Raw genomic sequence first — 9,876 nt, 5'->3', positions numbered from 1 at the left:
ATCACCCAGAAGTACTGGCTAGGCTCCAGATGGAAGCTGCTATATGCGTCCTGAAACTGATCAGGACGGACTCATCCTCTGGACCTCCTGGACATGGTCCAACGGACTCATCGTCTTCGCCCCTAGCGGGCATATCATCATGCTCTGACTCAGGAGAGGGCGATGGCATATGAGCAGGCTCGGGAGAAGCAATCCTAGCACGACGTCTCCTAGCTGACGCCGTAGGTCTAACTCTGAAGGGACCGAGATCCATGTCTGAAAATATAGAAATTCAATGTTAGGCTATATCAAAGAAAATAATTCAATTGCATACATAAATGAGAGGATCTGTTCGGCACAAAATTCAACACGGCACGCGATTTGGCACTAGAAGCCTTCTGTTCGGCTGCACAGTGCCGAACAGAAGGCTTCTGTTCGGCTGCACAGAGCCGGACAGAACCCTTCTGTTCGGCACTGTGCAGCCGAACAGAAGGCTTCTGTTCGGTTGAGGGTTGCCGAACAGAAGGCTTCTGTTCGGCACTGTTCAGCCGAACAGAAGCCTTTTGTTCGGCGATCCAGTGCCGAACGGAGCACGAACCGTAAAAAAAAAAAATGCCGGCGGGGGGGGGGGGGGGGGGGGGAGCTACCTCGAGGTGGTCGTGGAGGCGCCGGCGAGGTGCTCGTTGCTCGGGAGATGGCCGGGGAGGTGGTTCCGGGAGAAGCCGGCGAGGTGGTCGGAGATCGGGAGAATGCCAGCGACGAGAGGGAGAAGGGGGAACGGGGGGGTTTGGGCGTTGCCGAGGTGCTTTGGGCGGAACAGTTCAAAGGGAGACGGAGGGGGTTTGGCCGCCGAAGAGGTGCTTGAGGCGAGGTTTTTTGGGCGGAAGGGAGAAGCCGGCGGGTGTTTTGGAGGGGAAGAGCGGGGTGGGGGGGGCGGTTTGGGGGGTGTAGAGAGCAAGTTAGGTGAGGGGGTGGGGAGGGTGGGGGGTAATTTAGGAATTTTTAATTTTTTAGGGGTGTCCTTAGCAAATGGGGGGGTGTAGAGAGTATTTAATTTTTTTTTAATTTTTGGGGGTGTCCTGAGCAATAGGGGGGGTGTATATAGAACCACCCCTCACTTTGAGATCTGTTCTCTCTCTTCCTATATCAGCTATAGCAACGCTCTGAAGTCCGTACCTATATGTTGACTCCTTGCCGTTGAATTGCTCTCTAGAATTCCAGAGAGCTCCAGCTCATTTCTTCTCTCACCCTCTCCTCGATCGTATCCCATACACCAACATTCTGAGGCCCGTATCGATACATTGATTCACCCCCACCATCAGATCGCTTTGAGATCTCTGTCGGTACAAGTTAAAATCTGTGAGCTCTCTAGAATTCCAGGCAACTTCCAGAGAGCTCTAGCGCATTCCCTCTCTCATCCTCTCCTCATCTCCCTCCTCCAACCCCTACCCACTGCTATCTCTTGACGCTGCTCCAGCTCATTCCCTCTCTCGTCCTATGCTCATCTCCCTCCTCCAAATCCTACCCCCTGCTACAGTGCCACCACTTCCATCTCCTCACACAGCCCTACTCCCTCCTCTCCTTCCTTTATCGTGCCCACAACACAGGAAGTTAATGACTATCGAATCTTTTCTTTGCAGAAATCCCCCAATGTTTCAGCCTAGGCAAGGAAGAAGAAGAGGAAAAAACTTATATTTTAGATCAACGGTGTCCTCCTTTTATCAGACGATGACACGAGAAGAGGACGGTTGCAGGTCTCCTGCAGCAACCCTTCAATATTTTGATGAGAAAGGGACACGGAAGAGAAGAAATAAGTTGTGGTCACAATGCTTTATAGGTAGCAACATAACGGAGCAGTGATCTCCACACCTCACCGTGGCCAGGATGACGGAGTGACCGTGCCTGCAGCAGGCATGGCAACGTGACCACAGACATCCACCTGCAAACGGGATGGCACGGTCATGCATGCCTGCAAACTAATCTCCTCTATTTTTTATGCTTTTTTTTTTCTTGCTTCATTAAGACAGCTACAGTCGTCATCTGCCTCAGCTACGGTGAGGCGAGGTAACCGCAGACATCCGCTTGCCGGCGTGATGGCACAATCATGCTTGCCTGTAGATTGATTCCGTTCGTTTTTCTTTTCTCTACCTTTTGTTTTTTTCTTATTTCAGTAGACTACGTTTCATAGTTCATTCACTAAGACAGTACTGTTTCCTTTCTTTTTTTCGTTCTCTGCCTTTAGTTTTTTTTTTTAGTGGGCTACACACTATGGAGGAGGGAAGGCGATTCACGGTTTATTCATTGAGACAGGTATTGTTTCCTCCATTTTTTTTTCTTCTGGTTTTTGTTTTTTTTCTTGTTTCAATGGGCTACATACTCCGGAGGCAAGGTAGACGGTTCACATTTCATTCAGACAAGTATGGAGGAGGGAGGGCAATCCACGGTTCATTCATTAATATAGGCACTGTTCTCTTCTTTTTTTGTTCAAGGTATGGTGCAGAGTGATCTCTTTCGGTGTGACAGAATGCTAAACTCCGAACTTTTCAAACTAGTTGGATGGCGCCAAGTGGATGTCTCTGACGCCGACATCTGGGCGAACTTCAATGTGACACTTGTTGTTCCGGAAGACCACGGGCTCTCCTTTAATGTATTGCATAGATTTTGGCATGTTTATGCTCTTATTTCCAATCGCAGCCAGCAAAGGGGATAATTGTTTTTTTTTTCCCTCCTATGCCTACTACTATTCAACTTTCAACTGTGGATTGCTCTGCCTGTTATAATAACGATTATTGGCATCACTATCATGGCAGTTTTCATTGGTTTAGGATTCGATGGACCGGCCAATCACTGTCTTACCAACAAGAAATTAGCTCAATAATTGTTGCCCACTTGTATTTAAGAATATAATCACCATGATATTCCAAACTTATGTCCAAATCACAGTGAGGTTTGAATTGGTTGAAGAACAAATGATAATCACATTGATTTTCAAATATCTTTTGCAATATAGATCATGTTCAATGGTTTAGATCTTCAATTTGAATGTCCATCATTAATTAATTTTTATTCGTTGATCGTATAAATATATGATTATATAAAATACAATAGAATATAGTAATAATATATCAAAATATAATGATTTTGTGGGGGGAGACGGGGTGGTAGGTTTGGTGGGGAGAAGTTAATTAGTCAAACCATGGCGAGCAGCCGCAAACCAAAAAAATTAACGTCATGCATGAAGCGCAAAGAGTCGTACGTCCTTCGGTCATCTTAAATCTTAGCATGGATAATCTTTGTAAGACGAAGGATTGGTCATACTCCAACCTCTTAGGTTAGGCGACATTTAGACAAGTCTACAACGTCAGAACTTTTATGATCGAAAACAATATGGTAATGGCTCGAGTCATATATTGACTGAGTGGACATGCAATCTGTTCATGCATGGAATTCAAGAAACTTTTTTTTTTTTTTTTTTTGGTAACGAACGCTTATCCTACTCTCTAGGAAATTCTAAAGTCTTTAAAGCCATGAGACAAGTTAAACATGGAAAAGTACACGCCTGGAATAATAAGAAAGGGTGATCCAGAGCATATCTACTCTTGAAGATTGCAGCTTATCATCCTTTCCTACCCTCAAATTCCTTGGCCTGCACTGACTGAACTGGAGCCTGCATGTCATGTATATATCTCACGTCCGTCTTCTTGTTGCACACCCAAAAATGTAATGGGGACTTGCTCAAAATTACAAACCTACAAATGTAATGTATGGCTTGACCATGGCCATGATCGCGGCGGAGATCACCGGGCACCAAATTTTAGCCCAACCATCTGGGCTAGCTGATAAAAGTTGATAAAATTAGGGATCTTAGTCGAAATGATATATTCATATCAACCAATACTTTCAATCATTTTTCACTGAAATAATTTTTTAACTATCAAATCTTCCAATGGATAGCTCAAATAGTTTTTAATCACAAATTTATTATAAAGAACGTGATTCCAATGTCTTGGCTCCTAAATATTGACCGAATTTTTGAAAACTATAATTTTTTTAAAAAAATATACTTTAAATCAACTGAAATAAATTGAGATTTTGATTCATCTAGTTGATAACTCATGAGATATGATGGTTTAAAAACCATGAGAAAAGAATAATGGAAACTTTGTGACGAAGTCAGACATGCACTCTGAGCCACGTTTTCTAGTCCACCTAAATAAAACTTTGTTTTATTTGGTTCCGGATAGGATTAGAGCTGTCCTCCAATGGAGGTGTCATCCATCATCAACGGAAACCATATATAGACTTCTTAACAACCGCCGGGCAACCTAACCTCTGTATCCATTCTTTTTTAACCAAAAGATTAAAAAACGCAATTAATTTATGCTTAGAAATAATAAAATAACGCAGGTACAACCAATGGAGATCTTGCCAAACTTTTGAACAAATTCTTATAATTTTGAGTTAAATATTGGATCCAAGTACACATGCTGATCAAGAGATGCTGAATTGTCGCAGCACACAAAGCTATCAATAATTATTTTCCATTCGGTACCAAAAAAAAAAAAAATTATTTTTTTTACTTATCCAGTAGAACCCAAGTTGCATGGTAGCGGAATGGCCTTCTTGAAAGCTAGCTGAGAAGACTTTATCGAACCACCCAAGTTTTGGATGGGATTATCTCTCCAATTGCAACCAACCACTCCTCATGATTTAAATGCGCGACAAAGTTGCGAGATTACTGGAATACAAATGTCTCCTGTATTTTAATTATAGAATATTCTAATAAATAGTATAAATAATATTTAAGTGCTTCTAATTGGTACGTCTTTAAACTTGCTATAGCTCATTAAAAGATCCAACCAATTAAAATATGCCACGATGCTAATATATGTTGAATCGGGAGCGGCTATTGGGTAGATCCAAGCGTCATACCGTTGAGCTTGCATATTAGGAGCTTCATATAGTTAGCTACATCCTAACTGGGGTACACAACAATTATTGAGATTCCTCTGATGTGATAGATCAACAATGTTCCGTGGCTCTCTCTCTCTCTATATATATATATATATAGGGGATTGATAACCTACTCTCTGTTATGGTAGGTTATCAATCTACCCATTTTTCATTGGACAAAAAATACCCTTATTTTTTGTAACTTTTAAGGGTGTTTTATGTCTTTTTATAATCTCACATCAACTCACCCTCTCAACCCCCAATTAATGCTCTCTCCCTCCGGTGTGTGTGTGCGCGTGCATGTATGTACATACATACGTATGCATGTATGTGTATGTATGTATGTATGTGTATGTATGTATGTATATGTGTGTGTGTATGTGTGTATGTATGTATGTGTGTATGTATGTGTATGTATGTATGTATGTGTATGTATGTATGTATGTATGTGTGTGTATGTATGTATGTATGCATATGTATATGTATATGTATGAGAGAGAGAGAGAGAGAGCATTAATTGGAGGGGTTAAGAGGGTGAGTATATGTGAGATTGTAAAAAGACATAAAGTAACCTTAAAAGTTATAAAAAGTAAGAATATTTTTTGTCTGATGAAAAATGGGTAGATTGATAACCTACCCTAACAGAGAGTAGGTTATCAATCCCCATATATATATATATATATGTATGTATGTTTCCTTGTGCCATTAGCAATCTCTAGTGCATGGGAAGCTCATTTCTTTCTTTCTTTTTTAATGATAACAAAAAGAAAAGTAGAATAAAAGAAGAGAAAGCCAAGGCTTCACCAATTTCATTAGGATAATAAAGAGAAAAATAATGAAAGAAGGGCCAGATTTTGAGGAAATTAACGGCAGTCAATTAGGAAATTTGGAGAAGTAAACCATCTTGAATGGAGCGTAGATGGTACAACTCCTATAGCATTGACTTGCTCTATTTGCTAGCAAATCAAATGTTATTATCATTATATTCTCCTTAAGAAAGTAGTAATAGATACATTCTTTTCTCTAGAAAGAAGCAATAGGTATATTTAAAACAAAAAAACATACAGTGTTGGAGGAAATTAAAACCTCAAATGCTTATTCGTTGCATCCGTAGGTATTAGTTTGCAGAGGCAGCCTCCCGAGATGTATAGTAGCCATCCTACAGGTGTTCATGTATCAGTGGAAGCCAAACTAGTGGAAAAGGTGTGAGCATTTTCTCATGATAGAAAGGGAAGAGCTCTCGTTTGCTTCCTATTCAAGTGAAACTTTTCTTTTCTTTCTTTGTTTTTTTTTCGTTTGTTTGGTGTGTAGGGCCAGGAAGAGTGCGTCAAGCAGTCGTGGGATCGACGTTATCCATCGCGGTGACAAGATACAATGGCCGAAAAGTGAAAACAACTCCTGAACTCACTTCTTAACCAAAACGAGTAGGATGGCAAGATTAATTACACACTTCGACGACAATAAAATAATACAAATGTTTGTCCCCAAACATTCCAAACAAAGCTTTATATTTTTAGGTTACAGACCGACTCAAAGCTCACACAAAGGACGCCTTCAATCATTGCTCTTCTCCTTGGAGTGACTACAAATCCTCTGCAATCTGCAGTTGCAGAAAATTTCTACGATTAGGATGCATGCATGAATAATTTTTACCGATCATGCTGCGAGCATGCTTCCAAACTATAAAATTTATGCGCAACCTAATTAAGTTGTAGAGATCTGCTTGCATCCATCGATATCGATCTCGATCATTATAATCGACTGAGCCAGACCTGATGAGATGCAGGCTCGACCACGCCCAAACCCTCGGCGGTGGCAGGCTTGAACACACGGTCCGGGTCTGACTCGAGCACGACGGCTAACTGAGACCATATGTAGGCGTTCATGTACAAGGAGCCGTCGCCCTTAGGGCTCGCTAGCACGATCACAAAAGCCGAACCCAATCTCCCCCAAGGCAGATCGGGGATTGCTAGGGCTGCCTGACCGAGCCCAAAGTCCAGGTTCATGTTCATATGGTGGAAGGAGCTCACCACTAGGGCCGGGCTACCGAGCCCGACCTGAACCCGGTTCGCCCTCTTCCCCACCTTGTGGCCTTCCACCCAGTCTATCATCTCCTGGAAGTGGTCCTCGGCGTTGTCCGCCACCTCCTTCACCGCCGCCGACACCATGCCGGCGACCTGCGAGTAGGAGCCGTTCACGAGCTCCGCCACGCCGGCTTCTTTCGTCGCGAACGTGATAACGTTCCCCATGTAATCCTTCATGGCCTCGGTGTACTTGGGGCCTAGCCGCTGCCGGGCATCGACCAGCCACGCCATGCGGCAGCCGACGTCGGAGTCCCCGACGGCCTTCGCGAGGGATTTCCAGAGATACGCCGAGAAGGCCTCCATTCGGGTGGCGCTGCGGCCCTCCCGGCTGGCCAGCTCGCGCAGGCGGTCGATGTGCTTCCCGTCGACGTGGTAGAGCCGCTTGACGAAGGCGCCGGCGGAGAGCGAGTTGATGAGATCGTCGGGGGTCAAGCATGCAAGGGAGCGGTCCGTCTCCGGGGAGTAGCTGGGCGGCGAGCGGGGCCGGAAGATGGACCGGTCGTGGTTGGGAATTCTCGAGAGCTCGCCGGTCCGGACATACTCGGTCCAGAGGGTGGGAAGGAAAGACAAGCCATGGCCGTCGGAGAGGAGGTGGGTGCCGCCCCACACGATGGAGAAACCGCCGCAGGCGAAGCCCACAACCTGGATAGAGAGCGGGATTTCCTCCTCGTACGGCAGCTCGATTCGTTCCAAGGATTTGGACTTGTCGTGGAAATTGACGTCCGCAAGGCGGATGTCGGCGCGGGCGACGACGAGCTCGGCCCCCTCGTTGTTGCAGTAGATCTCCGGGACGCCGTTCCTGTCGGGCCTGATTCGACCGGTGAAGGGGAAGAAGTAGTTGAGGAAGGTGGGGAGGGTGCGCCGGAGGGTGGCGGCGACCGAGGAGTAGTCGCCGCCGGAGGGAGGCTTCGGATAGATGGTGAGGAACGGGCTGGGGATGTTGCTAGGGAGGTGGTCGAGGTTGGAGGGGTAGAGGACGTAGGGTTGGATTGTGGTGTCGGAGGCTTTGATGAGGGTTTTGCTGATGATTTTGACCTGGAAACTGCTGGAATCGCCGGCCGAAGCCATTTCAAGAGGAGAGATGGATCCAAAGGGTTGTGAAGTTGATTGAGAAGGCAATGGCAATGGAGGCTTGGGCATGGGGTTCGCTCAGCTTTTATACTGATATAGGTGGTCCTGGTGCATGGTATGAGTATGAGAGAGAAACGCCATATGATAATATATAGCTGTAAGGTTTCAGACAGCAAAGAGCTTTCTCATCTCATCTCTTCTCTTCTAGTTGTGGAATGGGTCGCAAACATTTGAACGGATATGGTGGGGTCTGCCGGCGAAGCAATGTCGATCAGGAGGAGTAGGTGGATCACTTGTTTTATTTATTTAGCTGACGTTCTTCTTTGGTTATCTTTTATTTCGGTGCTTCATCTCTGTCCTCTGAACAACCACACTTATCTAGGGGATATTTGAAAACTACTCAGCGTCAACTTGTGCTATATTAAATTATTGATTACCGTTCTAACTGTGATCCTACCGCAGCCAAGGAAGGACCAAGTCCACTCAGTAGGGTGCGTTTACTTGCTCTTTCCGGCAGACGTACAAGGGGTTCGGTGGACACAATTTTTTTGAAAAAAAACAATAATAAGTAGGGACGTCGCATCGCGATTTGAGATTTTTTTGTTTGTTTGTTTGGATACAAATTTAAGTTCTATTTTCAGATGAAAGGTTGGCAACTAATTAATTGAGCTTAGACCGGTGAGATAGGTTAACTTTTTCTCAAGTCATATACAAGTACAATTTGCTATGCTGGATTCATAATAAATCAAGGATAGCAAGTTGTTTGACATGGAGCATGCAGTATTCCATTAAAGAATTTGAGTATTAACTGACAAATAATTGTCACGATGAGAACATTAGTGCAAAATAAAACTATTCGCAATTACAGGATCATATACACAATATAAAAACTTGAGAGAGAGAGAGAGAGAGATATAAGTAATTCCTTTTTTAAAACAAAAAAAAATCCAGTTAGTTGTCAAGGATCCGAGTTCCCGGCCGGCCTGGATTGTTCTCTTCCAATCTTTTTCATTATTTTATTTTTTTCTAACCCAACAACTTGCCAACTCAAAAAATTAAGAGAATCTTGAGAGGTTCCTGCTGGTGGGATTCCCTACTAATCCAGGTTTTTTCTATTCCACGAGTGAGTGCAGCGTTAGTTGGATTATGCCTTAGATGTTACTCTTTTTGGATGAGTGATGCGGCTGGGCAGCTCGATATTTTTCTATTTGCAGTCCAAACTTCAGTTGGTAGAGTTGGTGGGAGAGAGGCATTGGCTCTCTTGGTCAGACTTTACATCTCTCACAGTATTTTTGGATAGCTGCTTACAGGCTTTAGGTGCAGCGTGCCTCCAAGTCAAACTAATGCTTGTTTAATATTCTGTTATGGCCAACTTACCTGTAAAGTAACAAGGAGAACATTTTGGATGGAGAACTAAGACATAGGCTATCCCTTCTCTTCTTTTGGTACGTGCATACATGCATTAAAAATGAGAGAAGCCTGGCTCGGTCAGACTGCCCAACTCCAAGTTGGAGGACCGGCACATCATCCGGCTAGACTATATATTTATACGCCTGAAGAAGTCAAATTAAATGGCAAAGTATAGTTTTTATATGATATAACAGTAGAAATATCAAGCTTTGGAAATATGATGGGATGCTTCCAACTCAGTTTCCTGTGATGGCATATATATCATGATCCAACCACCTCATGAATCAAACAACCCCTTGAATTGACTCGATATTCTGTTCTACATTAGCTTGAGGAAATAAAAGAATATGAGTGGGTGGAGATAGCTTGACACTGTTTT

At 43.9% G+C, this 9,876-nt stretch overlaps 1 protein-coding gene across 1 annotated transcript; it reads right to left on the bottom strand.

Moving 5' to 3' along the window:
* Positions 1–6,318: 6,318 nt before the first annotated feature.
* Positions 6,319–8,178, bottom strand: LOC103720449 (coniferyl alcohol acyltransferase-like). Its single transcript, XM_039123914.1, has 2 exons — positions 6,633–8,178; positions 6,319–6,532 (listed from the first exon to the last, which is right to left on the bottom strand). Exon 1 carries the CDS (start codon positions 8,154–8,156, stop codon positions 6,684–6,686), a length of 1,473 nt encoding a protein of 490 aa, XP_038979842.1. The 5' UTR covers positions 8,157–8,178; the 3' UTR covers positions 6,319–6,532; positions 6,633–6,683.
* Positions 8,179–9,876: the final 1,698 nt, after the last annotated feature.

The sequence above is a fragment of the Phoenix dactylifera genome, chromosome 2, assembly GCF_009389715.1.
Source record: "Phoenix dactylifera cultivar Barhee BC4 chromosome 2, palm_55x_up_171113_PBpolish2nd_filt_p, whole genome shotgun sequence".
Classification (NCBI taxonomy): domain Eukaryota; kingdom Viridiplantae; phylum Streptophyta; class Magnoliopsida; order Arecales; family Arecaceae; genus Phoenix; species Phoenix dactylifera.
This window is presented reverse-complemented; position numbering and strand designations above follow the sequence as displayed.